General features: G+C 46.6%; 1 protein-coding gene across 2 annotated transcripts in view; it reads right to left on the bottom strand.

Moving 5' to 3' along the window:
• ZDHHC17 (zDHHC palmitoyltransferase 17) overlaps nucleotides 1–20,347 on the bottom strand; it is a 74,984-nt gene extending 54,637 nt beyond the window's left edge. The window contains exons 1-2 of one of the 2 annotated variants that reach the window (XM_083365141.1): nucleotides 20,214–20,347; nucleotides 307–410 (exon numbers count right to left, since the gene is read on the bottom strand). In XM_083365141.1, the coding sequence (XP_083221267.1) occupies nucleotides 307–410; nucleotides 20,214–20,276 (167 nt within the window). In that variant the 5' untranslated portion in view covers nucleotides 20,277–20,347. The remainder of the gene's footprint in view (nucleotides 1–306; nucleotides 411–20,213) is intronic. The other variant, XM_083365140.1, reaches the window with a different exon arrangement.
• Between the last annotated feature and the right edge of the window lie 393 nt (nucleotides 20,348–20,740).

The raw sequence follows: 20,740 nt of genomic DNA, 5'->3' as shown, positions 1-20,740 counted from the left end.
GTTGCAATTGAAGCCCACTAAAATTGACCACCAGCAGACTAGTGTACGATTGCATAAGCATCATTATTCAAAGCATAAAAAAGGAATCAGAAACAGATAAGCAAAAGCATTCCAAAAAAAGGAAACAACTAAATTACCAATGTCATGCACTATATTTCTCCCTACCTTTTGACTCTTTTGATCCTAAACAATCTTCGTTTCTACCACATCAATCCATAATTACATAATAATACAAAATTAATTATCTTAAGTGTTGATTTCCCCATGAAACAAATACCTATATGCTGACTAAAAAAATACACTTACTGTGTGGCTTTGACAATATCCCATGTGCTGTAATCATCAATGTGGCTTTTGCGGCCAAGAGATTCATTATATCCATGGTTGTAGTGAACTTGAGATTTGATTTCCTGTAAAGAAGCAGTTTTATTAAACTATTTAAAATATATTAAAATCTCTAGAACAGAAGAGTGTAAGTTCCGCTAAATCAGACTGCCGATCCATTTAGTTCAATATACTCTTTTCCACTATAGCTCATATCCCTAGACCGAGTATGGGCAGTTTTTGCAATTCAACTTTCCAGACTTCTAGAGCAGTGCTTTTCAACCCGTATTTTGGCACCTGGCAGGTGGTAATACGTACCACAGGTTGAAAAGCACTGGGGGGAAAAAGTGTAGAAAAAAATGTGTAAAAGTGTAGTGGGGGGATGAGCTAAACCCTTTGGGAGTCAGTTGGAGCTGCGGTGTTGCCAGGGCTCTGCTGAGCGCCCAGGATCTGGGTGGGGTTCCAGCTCACTGGTGTTTCCAGGAGCAAAGCGTAGACTGGGGGACAGGAGTCAGCTGGAGTTGCACCGAAGAGAAAAAGAGGAGGGGGGAGAGAGAGGAGAAGATATAAAAGGAGGAAAGGAAAGGGAGAGAATAAAAAAAGACAACAGGGAAAGAGAAGGGGACAGAGAAAGAGAGATGGAGCAGCAAGCAGCCTGGGGGAGAGGAGTCAGCTGGAGTTGCACCAAAGAGAAAAGGAGGAGGGGGAGGGGGAGAAAAGAGAGGATATAAAAGGAGGAGGTTTTGGTGGGAAAGGGAGAGAATAAAAAAGACAACAAGGAAAAAGAAGGAGACAGAGAAAGAGAGACAGTGCAGCAGGCAGCCTGGAGGAGAGCAATCAGCTGGAGTTGCACTGAAAAGGAGGAGGGAGGAAAAGGAGGAGGTTTTGGTGGGGAAGGGAGAGAAAAAAAGGTGACAGGGAAGGAGAAGAGGATGCAGAAAGAGAAACGGAGGAGAGGCTTCTTTGAGACAAGCAGAGGGAGAGAAAGGGATAGCACAATGCAAAGATTAATGTCCGAGAAACAGGCACAAGTTTCCCATTAAAAGTGTGCTAAGTGGGTGTACAGATAGTCCTCAACCTACAATCACAATTGAGCCCAAAATTTATGTTGCTAAGGGAGAAATTTGTTAAGAGTTTTCTTGCCACATTTGTTAAGTGAATCACTGCAGTTAGTAACACAGTTGTTAAGTGAATCTGGTTTCCCATATTGACGTTGCTTGTCAGAAGGTTGCAAAAGGGGATCACATGACTCTGAAACATTGTGACCATTATAAATATGAATCAGTTGCTAAGCGTCCGCATGTAAATCATGTGACCCTGGGGATGCTGCAACAATTGTGTGAAAAATGGACCTGTCACTTTTCCAGTGCCGTTGTAACAGTCACTAATCGAACTGTTGTAAGTCAAGGACTACCAGTACTTTTATCACTTCTTTCCTTTTTGGGGGGGGGGTCATCAAGTTTTTGACACCTTGCTAGGTGACTCGTGGTATTCGAATATTGCCATATCCTAAAAGTGGTACAATCTGTGAAAATGCTGAAAAACACTGTTCTTCTAGAGCAGGGCTTTTCAACCAGTGGTACAGGTACCACCTGTGGTACATTGGCACCTGGCAGGTGGTACGAGACCATCCTAGAAAAGTGGTAGCAGGGGAGGGGAATGAGCTGAACCAGTGGCAGCACCGCACAAGCCTGAGCAAGAGATGGCTGGAGCTGCAGGGCTGTCAAGACTTGGTGGAAGCGCCAGGATCAGCGCCAGACTCCAGCTAGAGCTCGGCGCTGATCCTGGCGCTTCTGAGCCCAGAAGAAGCGCCGATCAGCTGGAATGTTGCAGCATCTCCAGGGTCTTGTGATTTACATTCAGATGCTTGGCAACTGATTCATATTTATGACGGTCACAGTGTCCCAGGGTCATGTGAAGTGACCAAAACCTGCTGCAACCACCCAGCAGAGGGGGGGGGATAAAAAACAAACACACCACCCCACCCCTGCTGCCAATCCTCAACAGAAATGCCCACAACAATGAAAACCTCGGACAGGAGGAAGAGCGCTGCTCGGCTGTGGCTTGGGGGGAACTTTTTTCAGTGCCATTGTAACTTTGAACAGTCACTAAGCGAACTGTTGTAAGTTGAGGACTACCTGTACTTCATCACTTTTTTTCTTTTTCTTTTTTTGACACCTTGCTAGGCGACTGGTGGTACTTGGATGTTGCCATATCCTAAAAGTGGTACAATGGGTGAAAAGGTTGAAAAGCTCTGTTCTAGAGGACCAAAGAATGCCTCAAAGACAGACCATTTTTCTTCTATTTTTAAAAGATTAATAAAAGTGGGAATAAACAAATTGCTCCCATTGCCATCCTTATGACCTCCCCCCGCCTTAAAACAGCCTGAAATTATACAGCATAAATGTGACCATATTACTCTGGAGTTTCAGATGCATGATTTTGGACTGATTTGGAGGTAATTTAAATAGGTTGAGATAGAAGTCATTTTCTTTCTGAGAGCATCTTGGTCCCGGTCCTGTCTTCTATTTTAAAAACAAACAAACTGCTGAAATTATGTAATCTCATGATGCCATAAATTGAGCTCTGGGAAGCTACATGTAGTTTGTGGGGCACTGATTACCACCTTCTTCCAAACAGATTACAATCTGGATGAGAGTAACAATCCTCTTTCACTATTAATCCCCAAATGATATTCAGGCACATTTCCTCTAATTCTGTGGTTTCCATATGGCTATTGTAAGATTCCTCTCAAAGCCAGGAAGCACTTACATCAACAATTAAGCAAAAATTGCACATTAGTTTCAGTGTAGCTTATTTTGATGTAACCATTGTTTTATTTATATCCATATATATGCTGTCTGTATTAATAACTCTAGTTAGTTACCGTACTAGCTACTGTACAAATAGACGTACAAATAAAATAATTACTTTAAAACATGATCATGAAAAGAGGGATGAAAAGATACACAATTCTTTTGCTTAATATTATTAGACATATACGCAGCATTTCATTCAACAATTCAAGCAGCATACAGTGGTCCTGCTTTTCTTATTTTTTTTCCTCAAAGCAACATTCCTGTAAGGTAGATTGGGCCAAAACACGGGTCGGCAACCCACGGCTCCGGAGCCGCATGCGGCTCTTTCAGCCCTCTCCTGTGGCTTCCAGTTCTCCGCCATGTGCAGTCCAAAAAAAAAGTGGGACTAAAAAAATTCAACCAATCAATTCAAACTTCTCATGGAAAAAAAACTTGTGAAGCTTGAATTGATTGGTTGAAGTTCTTTCTTCCTCGGACTGCACATGGCGGTGACGGAGGAAGAGACAGGAGGACTGCTGGAAAGGTGAGTAGGTTGGTCAGATGGGGCGCGCCGGGGAGGGGGAGTTCTGTGTGTGTGTTTGTGTGTGTGTGTGTGTGTGCGCGCGCACACACACACACACACACACACACATGGCGCCTCCAAATCCGTTCACTGCCAAGGTTTCTTCCCAGTGAGGGGGGTCCGCTAGAAAGAAGGGATTTAGCAATTTAGTTGGTCAGCCCGCAAGTTTTCTCTTACCAGTTTTGCTGGATGAGGAAAGACGCAATCTCCTTTCCCGATCTGTACCCTCCCTAATACCCATTGGGCACCACTGTGTCCGTTAGAAGGAAAGAAACCAATAGCCACCCCTTTCACGTTCCTCCTTCCAAGCAGGGAACCTTTTGGGGGAGGAAAGGGTGAAACAAACGCACCCCTCCCCCAACCATTCCTTGCAGAAGAAACTAAGACTGATCAGATGCATTTGTTAGGAAGTGGCCCCTCTATTCTGGAGAGCCAGCAGGGCCCCTGCTTCGCTTTTCCTACATCAGCAGGCCTGGCACTCCCTTAGAAGAGTAAAAAACTCAAAAAGATGGTTCTTGCTAGCGGCAGGAAGCTGTGAAGGTTGGTGACTCGGGAGAAATGGCCGGGGGGGGGGAAGGTGACAGGAACGTGTCATTCACTCACACGTTCCTCGCAAAAGCTTCTCTTGCTCTCATTTTCTCACATTTTGCTCTAAAAAGCCTCTTTCACACACTCATTCACTCACACTTTGCTCGAAAATGCTTCTCTCTCGCTCTCATTCACTCACCATCTCAAAAAGCCAGCTGCGGCGCCTCCATTGACTTCCATGGGGACACTTGGCGATGAAGGGACCGATTAAAACTGCTCCCGGTAGTGCTGCTACTGCTAACTTTTTCATTTCCTTCTTGGAACCGGAGAATCCCCGGATGCCACTGCTGGGGGTGGAGGAGGCTGCCCGGGTTCAGCCGTAGCGGACGCCAACGACAGTAGCGGTGGAGGCAGTGGCTGGAGGTCTGCTGCTTCTCCGTCAGCCTCCGCCTCCACTGCAGAAACAAATCCCCGTGCCGGCCCCCATGGTAGCAGCGAGCCTCAAGGACTGGGCAATTGCTCCACCGCTGGCGGCTGCTGTTGGAGAGGCCTAGTGCGCTCGCCGAGACACTGGAGCGTCTTTGGCGGCAGGAACCGCAACTCCTGCCTGCCGGGCGGAAGAAACAGAAAGGTGGCAGCGGCGGCTGCTGTTGCGGCAGCTTAGTGCCCTTTCTGAGACACTGGAGGTGCTCCAGGCCTGGTGTGGGAGCCGCCACACTCGTCTTTAGCGGCTGTGGCGGTAGGAGTAGCGGTGTGTCCGGGCAACACCACCTGGTACTTAGAGGGGCGGGAGCTGCCAATGCATCGCCCATGCCCGCTTGCCGAGTACTGCCTGCCGGGCACTAGCTGCCCCAACAGCCGCCACCGCCTTCCTGTTTCTTCCACCCAGCAGGCAGGCGTTGCTGCTCCTGCCGCCACAACTGCCAAAGACGGGGAGCGTGGCGGCTCCCACGCCGGGCCTGGAGCAACTCCAGTATCTCGGCAAGGGCACTAAGCTGCTGCAACAGCAGCCGCCACTGCCACCACCTTCCTGTTTCTTCCGCCCGGCAGGCACGCACTGGTGCTCCTGGAGATATCCTAACTAGCTTTCCCATTCCCAAGCGGAATAAATGTCTTGCTGCCAGATACTGAAGCAAGCCTCCCAAATCAAAGGTACAAAAGCAGAAATCTCACGGATCCCAAAGTCCTTCCAAAAGGTGCAATGTATGAATTTTAATATAATTGGAGTTCTTTTTTTAAAAAAAATCCGTGGGAGTAAGCATGTATTTTGCTAAACTCGCCTACCTGTTGAAGGGTACTCCGTCTGTATGTCATTTAAAGGCCAAGTACGGCCCATTCCCCCAAAACTTGTACCCACCCAAGGAAGCAATTCAGGTTTCAAAATGGAAGTGTTTATTCTCCTTAAATGATTACTTTTCTAAGACTGAGATGAAAGAATAAAAATCCAGCGTCTCTCTCGCCGCCGCCTCCACCGCTACTGTCATTGGCTTCTGCTATGGCCAAACCCGGGCAGCCTCCTCCACCCCCAGCAATGGTATCCGGGGATTCTCCGGTTCCAAGCAGCAAGTGAAAAAGTTAGCAGTAGCAGCACTACTGGGAGTGGTTTTAATCAGCCCCTTCATCACCAAGCTTCCCCATGGAAGTCAATGGAGGCGCCGCGGCTGGCCTTTCGAGTTGGTGAGTGAATGAGAGCGAGAGAGAAGCATTTTTGAGCAAAGTGTGAGTGAATGTGTGTGAAAGAGGCGTTTTAGAGCAAAATGTGAGTGAATGAGAGAGCGAGAGAGAAGCTTTTGCAAACAAAACATGAGTGAATGAGAGCGAGAGAGAAGCTTTTCCAAGCAAAGGCGAGTGAATGAGAGCGGAGGGGGCAGGGCGGGTGCATGTCTCGCCTTAGGCTCCACTCTTTCATCAAGCATCTTATTCTGCACATGCACATGCATTTTTTGCAGCTCCCACTTTTTCCTTTTGTGAGGGAACCGGTTCCGAGTGGCTCTTTCACTGTTTCAGGTTGCCGACCCCTGGGCTAAGAGAATAACTGACTTCAGTCACATAGTAAACTTTCATGGTTGAGAGCAGATTAGAGCTTGGGTTCTCTTGCTCCTAGTTCAACACTTTAACCATTACATCACGTTGATTCTCCTTTAAACTGTGCCAAAGATTTTCAAATGTCCATATTTTTGCATAACTCTTCAGTAAACCTGAATCTCATTCAAGGCAATTTTATACACCTACTAATATAGGATGAGGCACACAAACTAGACTAACTGTACTATGCTTTGTGCTGCTAATTATTTATAAACTTCCCAGATGTACCCCATTTACAGTGGAAATATTTTTATAATCCAGTTTTAGTTACTCACTCTGAATGCTTTCAAGTTCAAAAATTTAACAAGGAAATCCCAGCTTAAAGATCCAATACGGATGAATGAATCCTTCAAAATGAGAATTCTAAAGTCTAGTAACCAACTACAACATCAAAGAGTTCCAAAGGATATACTGACACAAAACTCTTGGTAACAAGTCAGTAGAAAATAAAGCAAATTGAGATAAATCTATAGAAGAAAGAGAATTCAAACAAAACTATGCAGTTAAACCTATACAGTTACAACATCCCCAAATTAACATACCATTAAATATTGGTATAATTAATTGGAAATATCATTTGATTAATATGCAAAGAAGTATTGTGTTGCCTTGAGTAATTGACCTGGGACATATTTTGAAATAATTATGTGTTTAAGTCAGTATGTTTAAAATAGCTACTTATTATTTTTTAACAAATAAGACATCAATCCCAGGGGCATTCCTGATAGAATGGAGATTCCCCAACGTGTTTACAATTCTAAAACCTATCAGAATCAAAGATGCACGAAGCCAGCTATAAAATGTCTATTTTTCATGTTTGAACTCTATTGGACCATAGAAGATAATGGTGCAGATAGCATATTTTTAGATGAATAAAAAAGAAAAAAGTTTATTTACATAGCTTATTATTTCTATAGAATTTAATTTAGTCACCCTGATAGCCCTGCAGGGAGAAAAGATGAAAAAGAGCTGATGACCATATTGGAATGAAGAACTAGTGAGTAGGTGGGCTCTTAATTCCTCTGAATCAGAATCAGAATCAGAATACAGCTGGAAGGTACCTTGGAGGTTTTCTAGTTCAGCCCTCTACTCAAAACAGGAGACTATATATTATTTTAGACAAGTGACTTTGGACAAGGAAAGGACTTGAGATCAAAAACAAATGCTCCATACAGTTGCTCTTTGAAAGAAAATGGAAGACAATGGTATCTGGTAGATTTAGAGCAGGCATGTCAAACTTGCGACGTCACGTGATGTTGCGCGATGTATCGGGACTCTTCCATTGCAGGCAATGGGGTGGGCGCGGTTTCAGCGTGACACATGCGGCCTGCGGGCCGGCAGTTTGAAATGCCTGATTTAGAGTAATGGGAGATTAGAGAATAGTCATATTTTTGCTCAAACCAAGGTTGGCACATTCAAAAGGACACTAGGTCCATATACTTCCTTTTCTAATCACTTGTAGAAATTGCTTATGAACTGCTTTTCAGCTATTAGGAACCTTTGGATTGACAAGTCTGAGAACAACTGGTGTTTCTTCGATATTTAGCAACAGAAGTTTTAAATAAAAGTTTAAGGACTTAAAAAATTGTTTGGAATAAACAGCCAAAGGATGATCAGAACTTTGGTTTTGGAAAACTGCAAGCAAACTAAGGTTCCAGATAGATATGAAATAAGAATTTGGAATTGATTATAAGAATCCTTCCCATGGTAAAATGCTTTTGTTTTGAATTTTGTCTTAAAAAACAATGGCAGAATGAGACTTTGAACACTAGACACCAGAAGGAAACCAGAAGGAACTGAAGATTGCAAATAAGAGAAGAACACTTAAAATTGACTTAATATTAGAGGGAGCAAAATATTTTAACACAGGACATATTGAAGGATATTTTTGAACAATGAAACAAGAAGTTAATTTTAATAGTGTCTGCCTCTGTAGATTGTTTAAAATACATATGTTATGGAGGATGAGCAAGTTTTGCTAGAAAAGACTGGGACTGCCCTGAAAGCAAATTTTTAAATGACAGGCTACAAGAAGGATACAGAAAAAGATGCTACAAAGACATACAAATAACAAACCAAAAAAAATAACCTGGATAACTTCAACAAGGAGACTTGTTAAAGCTTTGAAGACTTTTGTGAGAAGTGACAAAAAAATGAAAAGAAATCAAATTCTGTGGCATTAGATCAAGATTCCTTAATGTAAAAGGAAGGAAAATAAAGTTGGTTTATTTGATCAAGGTTAAAATAGATAAGTAATCTCTGCTGATCTTTTGCTGATCAGGATTGAATGACAAGGCTTTAAGATATAAAATACATTGTTTATAGATAAGAGAAGATGGGAAAAGAGTTCCCTTGTTGCATTTTAAGGTAGTAAGTTACAAAATGGTTGTGATGAAAGGGAAAATCATATGCATATACATACACATACACACACATATACATATATATATTCTTTTCTATATTCTTATTTTTTTCTATTTTTTTCTTGCCTGCAATTTCTATTTTCCTTTTTATTTTTAGTTTGCATTAGTTTTTATCTTTCTAATTATAATTTTCAATAAAGTTACTATTTTCTAATAGCCATCATTTCCCAAGCATCCACAATTAAATGCTTCTGTAATCCAAGCTCTAGAAATCTTTGAAAGTAAGTGAGGAGAGCGTAGGCTTGGAGAGGTAGGAAGTAAACCCAAGGTGATGGGGTGAGGAGGATAGGTGGAGGGCACTGCAGCATCCCTAGTCAGTTGTAATAGTAAATGAGAACTTTGGGACCAAGTCATAAGTACCTTTTTTTTAGGGGGAGCGGGGTGTCTGCTGAAACTTTGAACAGCTAAGCAACTGGTCATAAGTTGAGGACTAGTTGTTTTTGCTAGACTCCACTGAAAACACACCATAGCACCCCATCTTGGGCCCCAGGCTCCCTATTCAAAAATTCATAAAGTAATTAACTGACTGAAAAGTGAAAAAGCCCCTAGCTGTATTATCACAGGAATTATCAAAAGGTAATAGTTTTCCCCCATTTTGGTCTCCCTTTTTCCTGACATCAACACAAAATAACAAATACCAGGTGACTAGATCTGATCTAAAACCATTCCCATCCCTAAGAAAGGCAACACAAGTCCTTCACACTTATTCTCCAGTTATTAAGTGTGCCTAGTAAGCAACATGACCACTTCACTGACTGTATTTATCATGTACATATTGGACTGGCTAGGTTCTTAGCTCATGAGTAAGCAAGATTTGGGAAGGGAAAAGACAGTTCCACAATAGATATATATGCCACCTTACCATTCCTAATGGAGAAAATATACATGGACAATAATGCCCCCTACATGTAGACTTCATTCACTTAGAATCAGTTTTCAATTCTAGTCTCCCACCAGTGGCCCCACCCGTGACAACCCTGGCAAACGGGAAGAACGGGGAGTCCCCATCTCCAAGAGGCAGCTGGGACTCCGCAGCCCATATAGTTCAAGTGGGTCCGAGCGCCGTGACTGCCGGGCCAGCCCTCCAAGCAGCAGGTAGAGGAAGAGATGCGGTGGGGAAAAGCACCCAATCCAGCCTGCTAGACAAGGCGTGTGGCCATTTGCCCTGTTCCAGCCATGGAGGCTGCGGGCAAGCAAAGACAGAAAGGGCTGCAGCGAGACAGCCCAGCTGGTCACTGTCACCACCATGTTGCGTCCCCTGCACGCTTGGCCCCCGTCATCCAACCTCTTCTTCCAGCGAGCACCGGCTGCCCAAGGCAGCTGTCCAGGTTCCCCCATGTGACTCAAAAGGGTTGGCAAAGTTCCTCTGGTGGATCAGGCCCCAATGCCCACCCTGGTCCCGCCCCCTCCACTGGAAATCCCTGGATCCCCTCAGCTCCCCCTGGGCCCCCACAGGTGCCTCTGACATGAGTAATGTTAAGCTGGCCATGCCTACTCTGGCCACACCCAGTTGGCTGTGATGAACCAGCCATGAAATTGAATTTGATATCCCTGCTGTAGACCATGGTGCACGCCTGCCCATAGCATCCCCCCACCTGCACTCCATAGCATATGCCTGACCATACGTGTGCAACAAACCTTCCTCACCCAATTCCACTTGTACAGTACTACAACACCCCTTCCCCTGCTTTGGTGCACTCTCATAGTGCTGCAACACCCTGTCTGCCCACCTGCCTTCCATAGTACCTGCCCATCTGCCAGAAAGCCAGCCAGACTTGTGACTTGGTGGAGCAGTGGGCTAATGCCTCCTTAAGTAACACCAGCTGCCTGCAATTAGTGCAGGTTCACATCCCACCAGGCTCAAGGTTGACTCAGCCTTCCATCCTTCCGAGGTAGGTAAAATGAGGACCCAGATTGTTGGGGGCAATTAAGCTGACTTTGTAATAATGCCGCTTGGGGTGTGTGTGAAAGCCCTAATAAGCAGGCATATACATAGAATGAAGGCTACTGCTAAGCTTGTAAGCCGCCCTGAGTCTTCGGAGAAGGGCGGGATATAAATGGAATTAAAATAATAAAAAATAAATTAATTTTCCATGAATAAAAAATTATAATTATGGTCTTGTACTTTAGAAGGTGCTGAAGGCAACGGAAACTTAATTATTAGGAATCCTAGCTGACTGGGTAGATATTTAACATTTTCTTAGATATAAGTTTCCAAGCATCTAAATGTTCTGAACCAGCCCTCTTCTCGCACCCCTAATCAAAAGAAGAGACTGGAAAGCGTCCAAGGCTAAAAGGCTTCTGCCAAGATTTAATAGTAAACACACAAGAGCTTATCTTCTCAAGCAAAAGAGTTGCTTTCAGCAACCAGCCCCTCCCCAAACACTCCTTTTATAGAGAGCTCAGGGCGTGGTCTCCCTGTGCCTCCTCCCGAGGAGTCCCATAGCCTTTCTTTGTTTGTCCCTGCTCGACTGCCTCCTGCGTCGGGCGTCCTTGAACAGGGCCAGCTGTGGGTCATCATCCTCCGCACTCTCGGGCTCACACAGCTGAGCAGAGGTTCCCGGCTGAGGACTCTGCAAAGTCTCCAAATCATCATCAGCCGGTTCGTTTCCCTCCTCCCCCACATCTGAGTCCTCCGATACATCGGAGCCGGCTGTCGGACCCACAGGCTGACCCTGAGTCACAACACTATCCCGCACCGCAGGGCCCTTCCCCCGGGTCTGCCGATCCGGATGCGGTCGGGATGGGAACTGTTCGTGAAACGCAGTCACCAACGCAGGGGCATGAACGGCGGTCGCGTCTTCCCATGTGAAGTCCTCCGGCCCGTACCCTTTCCACTCGATCAGGTACTGGAAGCGACCTTTCAGCCAGCGGGAATCCCTGATGCTGGCGACCTCGTACTCGGGGGTGCTGTCGCCATCACGAGGTCCTGATGGGGGAGGTTCCGCTTGGCGAAGTGGACAAGCCGGTTGTTCGGGGACCAACAAGGACCGATGGAAGACGGGGTGCACGCGCAGGGAACGTGGCAGAGTTAAACGATAGGCGACCGGGTTGATGACGGCCTCGACTGGGAACGGTCCAAGGTAACGGTGGTCCAGCTTCCTCGCCGGCCGAGTGGATGGTAGGTTCCTGGTGGACAGCCAGACCCGATCCCCCACCGATAGTGGAGGCGTATCCCTTCTCGACCGATCGGCGAACCTCTTGTAGTCGGCCTTGGCCTTCTCCAGCTGCCGTCGCACCAACCGATGGATCGCCTGTAACTCCGCCATGAATTCGTTCGCTGCCGGCTCCGGTGAGTCCACGGGAGAAAGGGGGAAAAACCGAGGGTGATAACCCACATTGGCCAAGAACGGTGTCATCTGCGTGGAGGTGTGCTGCGAGTTGTTAAAGGCAAACTCGGCTATGGCCAAATAGTCCACCCAATTGTCCTGCTGCAGGTTAACGTAGCAGCGCAGATACTGCTCTAAGATGCCGATGACCTTCTCGGTACCCCCGTCGGTCTGAGGATGATGCGCGGACGAGAGGCAAACCTTAATGTCCAACGCCCGCATCAACTCCTGCCAGAAGCGGGCTGTAAACTGGGCCCCCCTATCGGAGACGACTCTATCGGGAAGGCCGTGCAGCCGGAACACCTGTTGGATGAACATGCGACTAGTGGCGCGAGCTGACGGTAAGCCGCGACAGGGGATGAAGTGCGCCATCTTGGTCAACATGTCCACCACCACAAACACTGTCGTGAAGCCGGAGGATGGGGGTAGATCCGTCAGAAAGTCCATGGACACAGCCCCCCAGGGTCTCTTGGGCGTTGGCAAAGGCTGCAGTAAACCAGGCGGGGCCCCTGTCGCTGACTTGGCCTGCCTGCATGGGACGCAGGAGGTGACATAAGACTGGACATCGTGTCGGACTCGGGGCCACCAGAATGTACGGGAGACCAGGTTCAGAGTCTTGAACAGGCCAAAATGCCCCGCAGCCGGGTTATCATGACATTGGCTGAGGACGAGTCCCCTGAGTGGCCCTCCTGGAACATAGAGCCGGTCACGATAATACAGGAGTCCATCCGTGACCGACCAAGGCGAATCTGGCCCCACCTCTTCCTTCCGCTGAGCCACCCACGCCTCCTGCTGCTGCGCCTCCCGGATCCGAGCCCGTATATCCACCGGCTCCCGCACCGCAGCAAAAGACTCGACGGGGATCACGGTCCTGGGCGGAAGCTTGTCTTCCACTCGGGTGTACTCGGGCTTCCTGGACAGAGCATCCGCTCTCTGGTTGTGCCCGCTTGGTATGTACCGCACCCGGAAGTCAAACCTCGCAAAGAAGAGGGACCACCGGATCTGGCGTTGGTTCAAATTCCGAGCGGTCTGCAGGCTTTCCAGATTCTTGTGGTCCGTCCGGACCTCGATTTGATGCCGCGCCCCCTCCAGATGATGCCTCCAAGCCTCGAACGCCGCCTTGATGGCCAGCAGCTCCTTCTCCCAGATGGTATAGTTGCGCTCCGAGGGATTCAATTTCCGAGAGTGATACGCGCAAGGGAAAAGGGTACCGTTGGGCGTCGCTGCCTGGAGCAACACGGCCCCAATGGCAATGTCGGAGGCGTCCGCCTCCACGACAAACGGCCGTTGCGGGTCAGGATGCTTCAAGATGGGCTCCTTCATGAAGGCGTCCTTCAAAGCTTGGAACGCCTGTTGTTCGGGGGCGTTCCACTGGAACCGAGTCTTCTTCTGCAGGAGCCGGGTGAGGGGGGCTGTCAAGGCAGCAAAGCCAGGGATGAATGTCCGATAGTAGTTGGCAAATCCAAGAAGTCGCTGAATATCCTTCACGCGACGCGGGGGTTGCCAACTCTGCAACGACTCAACTTTACTCGGTTCCATGGCGATGCCCTCAGAAGAAATGCGGTGACCCAAGAAATCAATGGTCACCTGGTAGAACTGGCACTTCTCCAACTTGGCAAACAGCCGATGTTTCCGGAGGCGCTGCAGGATCTGACGGAGATGCTGATGATGCGCTTCACGCGACGGGGAGTAAATCAGGATGTCGTCCAGGTAAATCACAACAAACTGGTCCAACAGATCCCGAAAGATGTCATTCATAAAATGCTGAAACACAGCGGGGGCGTTGGTCAGGCCAAACGGCATCACCGTGTACTCGAAATGTCCATAGCGAGTACCAAACGCCGTCTTCCACTCATCACCCGGCCGAACCCTGACGAGGTTGTAAGCTCCACGCAGGTCCAGTTTCGTGAAGATCTTAGCCTCCCGGAGTCGGTCCAAGAGCTCGGGGATGAGGGGCAGCGGGTAGCGGTTACGCACCGTGATAGCGTTGAGTTTCCGGTAGTCACAGCAAAGCCGTAACTCGCCCGACTTCTTTTTGACGAAGAGCACGGGCGCAGACACTGGCGAGGACGAGGGCCGGATGAAACCACGAGCCAAGTTCTTTGTCAGGAAGTCCCGCAATGCAGCCAACTCGGGCTCCGACATGGAGTACAAACGCCCCACTGGGAGAGGCGCATCAGGGACTAGGTCAATGGAGCAGTCGTAGGGCCTGTGCGGGGGTAATTGGTCCGCCTCTGACTCGCTGAACACGTCAGCAAAGTCGGACAGTTCGGGAGGCAAGGAAACCCCTGGGGAACCCTCCACCTGGCCGGCACAGATATGGCGGGTGTGGTCCACGCACTGCAAACTTGGGAAGGTGACCAAGTTCTGAGACCAATAGATCTGTGGATCATGCGCCCGGAGCCACGCCAGTCCCAAGACCACGGGGAAGTGCAGATCCGAAGTGACGTAGAACTGAATGGCCTCCACATGGGTACTGATGGCCATACACACGGGTTGCGTGGCGGCCGTGATAGGCCCGGACAGGAGCACTCGACCATCGATGGTCTCCACAAGCATGGGCGGATCCACTGGACACTGGGGAACAGCCCATTTGGCCACAAAGGCCGAATCCATAAAGTTAGTGGTAGCCCCAGAGTCAATTAAGGCATGGACCGGAATCCCCTCTGGCTTGCCAGGGAGGATCAGTCGTGCCTCCAAAATCAAATGCCGTGGAGGTTCACAGGCACCGTCGGAACGGCGTCGCTCGGCGTGATCGTTGTGGGTCGCCCGATCTTTCACACCGTCTAGATCGGGCTCGGGCCGTTTCCCGATAGCAAAGCAGGGGACTTTCTCGGGGCAGGCTTGGTCACTGACGCCCGCTGACGCTTCTTCGGGCAAGAAGCAGCCAAATGTCCAGGGTCCCCACAGTAAAAACACAACCCCTCCGATCGTCGTCTGTCCATTTCCGTCACCGATAGACGGGACCTGGCGGCACCCAGCTCAATTGGCTCCTCCCTCTGGACTGGGGGCTCACGCACAACAGGGGCGGCAGGGGTCTGTGGGGTGGCACGGCGACTCTTACGCTGCTGCAGCCGGGCATCGATCCGCAGACAAAGATGGATCAGCCCATTCAGGTCTGAGGGAATGTCCACGCGGGCCAGCTCATCCAACATCTCCTCTGACAAGCCATCCTGAAAGGCATCCACGAGCGCAGCCTCATTCCAGGCGGAATCCTGGCTAAGCAGCCGGAAATCGCTGATATAGGCCTGTAGAGGGCGCTGACCCTGCCTCAAAGCTTTCAGGCGTCGGGTAGCAGTCTGCGCCTTAATCGGGTCCTCGTACATGAGGCGCATATGGTCACAAAACCCCCCAAAGTTATCCAACAAAGGGCTAGGCTGTGCCAACAGAGGCGTGCCCCAACGAGCTGCATCTCCCGACAGAAGGCTCAACACGAATCCCACCTTATCTCGGTCAGTGGGGAAATCAGCTGCTCTCACGCTGATATAAAGCTGGCATTGTCCCAGGAAGGCAGGAAACAGTTCTGGTTTACCAGCAAATTTATCCGGCATAGCTATCTGACATTTCCTCCTGGGTGGGGGGGCAGCATGTACCTGAGCCTGCAGTTGTGCCACCTGAGTGGCCAGCAAGCTGAGTTGCTGGTTGAGCTGGGCATTCTCGGCAAGAAGCTGCTCCATCGTAGTATTAAGGGGTGGATGGCTGAAAGCAAACTGTTCTGAACCAGCCCTCTTCTCGCACCCCTAATCAAAAGAAGAGACTGGAAAGCGTCCAAGGCTAAAAGGCTTCTGCCAAGATTTAATAGTAAACACACAAGAGCTTATCTTCTCAAGCAAAAGAGTTGCTTTCAGCAACCAGCCCCTCCCCAAACACTCCTTTTATAGAGAGCTCAGGGCGTGGTCTCCCTGTGCCTCCTCCCGAGGAGTCCCATAGCCTTTCTTTGTTTGTCCCTGCTCGACTGCCTCCTGCGTCGGGCGTCCTTGAACAGGGCCAGCTGTGGGTCATCATCCTCCGCACTCTCGGGCTCACACAGCTGAGCAGAGGTTCCCGGCTGAGGACTCTGCAAAGTCTCCAAATCATCATCAGCCGGTTCGTTTCCCTCCTCCCCCACATCTGAGTCCTCCGATACATCGGAGCCGGCTGTCGGACCCACAGGCTGACCCTGAGTCACAACACTAAAAGCAGAGAAGGAAGAATGACAAAATGAATATGTTACTAATGTTTCTCTCAAAAACCAGTTTTGGAAGAAGCCTCTTCAACAGCCTTTACAGGTAGACCTTGCTTAACAACCATTCGGTGACTGTTCAAAATTATTACAATGCTGAATTGCACAACTGGTGCCCAATATTATGGAAGTTGCAACCTTTCCTCCCCTTCCCCCCAACCCGTGGTCACTTGATTGGAACGTGTTCACACTTATGACAGGCTGCCAAAGATCACCATTTGCAATCTTCCCTGTTGACTTCCCCAGAAAGTCAATGAAGAAACTGGTAGAGAAGGTCGCAAGTCACTGCTGCCTAGCTGGTTCCTGGGGGCTGACTGAAGAAGGTCTACTGGAACTCATTTTGGAAAGAATCTTTTTAAGCCAGCATCTTTTAGGGCAGAAGGGATGCTTCCCAAGTTAATTTCACCCAGCACAGGATGGAATACCTCCACCAAGCAGCCCTGTTGCTCTCAAAGACGCTGGCTGGAAAAGTCCATGGCGAAAGCTAAGGTGGATTTTAGCATGGGACAACTGCAGCATGGGGCATTTGGAATCAGTATTGCAAGTGCCCCACATTAACATCCAACTTGGATTTCACTCCAGACTTTTTCCACCAGCATCTGCCTTTGAGATTGATTTTGTTTCCAACCATGCTATGTGCAGCCATTCTACGCAGAGAGTGCTGAGCTGGAGAAAAGAAGCCGGGACCACAAAGACCTGAGCTTCTTTACTCCAGCCCAGTGCTGCAATTCCCTTCTGCAGAGGTAGAAAGAGCCTCAAAAACATGAGTGCCAGTGTTTATGGTGCTTGGAAGTTCTTTCTAGCTTCAGAAACATTTTGTTGGCTAACTTTCCACATTACAGGTAGCTGTGCCTCACATCGGCTAGGTAGCAGAAGGTAAGAGAAAATAAATGGACCTGCATGGAGTGCTATATCATGCACTGGTAGGCCTAGCCAGTTGAGGCCTACTGACCCATGGCAGGTTTCCACATTACCATGGATGTTGGGCCTCCCACTCCGAGGCATCCCCATGCAGTAACTGAAGGACTGTAATGAGGGAACTGGGAATGTGGTCATTGAATGAAGTGATCCCATGGGCACTTTGCTTAATAGCCACAATGACTTACGACCCAAATTCCAGGCTCAATTGTAGCCAAGGAATACCTATCCAGTAAAATGGAGTCAATGTAAATGGAGTGCATGTATAATTTGTAAAGTAAACTATCCTGTACTGGAGGTCAGCTGTTACTTCTTTTAAAAAGAGATAACTGTAAACAACCATTGCAGAAATTGGGATAAACAGCTGTTGAAATATGTTTATTAAAGCCTAACTGCAAACAATTTTTCTGAAAGCACAAAACATTAACAAATATGTTTTTAGACATTGAAAGCTAATTAGCATAACTTATTCAATATAAGTTTTAACTCACTTATTATTCTTGCTTATTTGACATTATGATTATACAATTTTTAAATAGCATTGAGGTGAATGACCAGTCTTTAATCCAAACACTATTATTTGGCCTGGAGAATCATACCAATTCATACTGCAGAATTCACTTTTTTAAAATATTAAAAATATCAATATTTATGATATAAATTTTATAAAAATGAAAACAAACCACTATACAGTAGTACCTTGGTACTCAATAGTTTTGAAACTCATAGAATTTGGTACTCGACACATTTTGATGTGAAAATTTTGTCCTAGTACTCATTTGTTTGGTACTCAATGCACAAGCTAGAACTTGTTGGTGTTGGCTGCCTTGTGACCAAACAATTTTTTCTGTAAGAAATAATGTAGTATTTTTTCTTACAGAAAAAATTGTTTGGTACTCATTGTACCTCCTGGAACCAATTAACTATGAGTACCAAGATACTACTGTGTATATATATTTGTGATATGTAATATCTATATCATTGATGCTTACTGAAATAACAATTATCTAGTTCTAAGCAATTAGTAATAATTTTAAAAAGAGATTGTTCGTAAGTGGTAATTTATCAACTTATATTATCTAGGATAGCATGAACTCCAAATCAGGCATAAATTGTCATACAAACATTTGTTGAGTTTATAGCTTCTTTATAATCCTTTATTTTTCTTCTCTTTGTAAATTAGGCCTCACAACTGTAGCTGCCTGTAGCATATGGAAATTGACCCCTGAAGGCTCATTGTAACAAGTAATTACTCGTGATGTCATTAAAGCTTACAGAATGCAGAATACTATGAAACTGTGATGTAGAGATGTGTGCTGGACAATATCTCTCAATGTTAAAGTCAATTATCTCCTACTGGATCTGGGTGGCACTAGGACACAATTATAAAAATTTCTGATTTGTGAAAAAATAATGTTCCAAGCATATTCCAAATATCTCTATAATTTCACAACACATAAACTAAGGATTCAAAACAATCTCTTCTATTCCACAATTCCTGTATATTAGTGAACAGAATTGCTATATTCTAACAATATAAAATATAACATAGTTTTCTAAATATGTTATGATTCTGGAATTATTGTGTATATTTTCATCATAGTATGATTAAAGTGTCCACAATCCATTGGCCTGCACTATTTTCATTGGGAGACAATACAATTTTGAATATGTATTTTCAGAAATAAGTATGACTGAATTTCATAAGACTTATTTAAAATACAGAATTGCAAGTTGCAAAATAAGATTTTGAAATTTAAATTACTGTCTTGAATAAAACTTGAAACTGTTGAAGAAAAATATATTCCACAAACACTCCTTGATATTTGGCACAGTTTTTAATGACGGAATATCATTTTAATGTGCAGAAGCATGTCCTTCCTCATAGTAGGAGGGGAAAAAGCTAAAAATAACAACAAAAAAGTTTTGCATTTACCATATTGTAAAAGCAACTGCTAGATCCTAAAGAATCTCTGAGAGCTAAAATCAAGTTTCAAATTAACTTATTAGTGAAGGCTTTTCTAAATATATGCATGCAAAAACTATTACAGTGTTCTGTTAGCACAATCCATAGGTATCAATATTGGAAGGAATGGGGCTAACTTGCAGGATGCAATGAAGAGCAGATGTTTTAATTGTATATGACATATCTTCTGGAAGAAGCAGAAAAATAATTTGCTGATGTTTTATTATTTTAAGCATACATATCTGCAGGCAACTGGATACGGGTAACAAAATATCATCCATTATTTGCTCATTATATAATCATCTTTATAACAAAAAACATATGGGATAAAATGCCCCAAGAGGTCACTGTTTCTCAATAACTGATTTTGAAAAAAAGGTAAGTTTTTCTAATTTCTAGATAAAAATCCATCAACGAATATTTTTTGCTATTAACTTTAAATCATACTTATGAAAACATAGATCAAGACCTAACACCACCAGGTCTCATCTGTATGTGTAACATTAGAAGAAAGTAGATCAATAATCAGCGAATGTTTTTAAAGTGAAACTTTAAAGTTTCAGAACCTCCAAGAGCACCACAGATAAGGAACAACCCCATCCATAGTGCCCCATATACACCTTTGAGAGAACAGAGGCGCTTTCACACTTTCGGACACCAAAGAAAAAAGGTAACTCCGGGGGAACGCAAGCTTACAATAGTCACCTCAACCAACTTCCTTTCACTTCTGCATGAAGAAGCGAATAAAAAGGGGGAATGGCTGGAAAGAAAAGGTTTCTACGCCCAATTCCCTTCATCTTATAACCCAGCAAGAATCCCGGCCGCTTGCTTCTCTCTCTCTCTCTCTCTCTCTCTCTCTCTCTCTCTCTGACAATTCTTCCCGTGCCTCAGGGCCATCCTCCGCCCCCGCCCGAGAAGGGAGTGTCAAGGAAGGCGGTGGCAGCCGCCAGTGTCTACTCCTCCCCCGTCGTTCGCTCGACCGGCTCCTTCTTTCTCAACTGGGGCTGAAAAATAGCCGAAAACCCGTAGGGCCTCACCTCCGAGTGCAAAACAGGAACGCAGCCTGCTTCTTTTTCGTACTCATTTAGAGGCGCCGCCATCTTGGTGCGAACGCACTGCCTGCTGCATGCCGGGTAACGCGCTCCCTCACGACCTCTCTCTCTCTCTCTCTCTCTCTCTCTCTCTCTCTCTCTCTGTGCGCGAGGGGAGGGGAGGGGAGGATTGGGGTGGGCAGCGCCAGCCCGTCTGGGAGGAAGGCGAGCCGCGGATTGGATGAGCGACTGGAATCGGAGCCCCCTAGCAGACATCACAAAATTCCCAGGCCACTTCCGCGGAGAGTATGGGATCGATGTATTTGCGCTCGTAAATGCTTTTATCTTGATCCCAATTGATCCCAACTGATCGAGTGCTAGGAAGTTGGGGCAGAGGGAAACAGATAGATAATTATCCGGGACAAACTCAGGTTATCCTTCCTTATCTATTAGATCCACTGGAGAAGAGCCTAATGCTGGGAAAGGTTGAGTGAGGGCAAGAGAAGAAGGGGACGACAGAGGATGAGGTGGCT

Source organism: Vipera ursinii, assembly GCF_947247035.1.
Source record: "Vipera ursinii genome assembly, chromosome: 6".
Classification (NCBI taxonomy): Eukaryota; Metazoa; Chordata; class Lepidosauria; order Squamata; family Viperidae; genus Vipera; species Vipera ursinii.
This window is presented reverse-complemented; position numbering and strand designations above follow the sequence as displayed.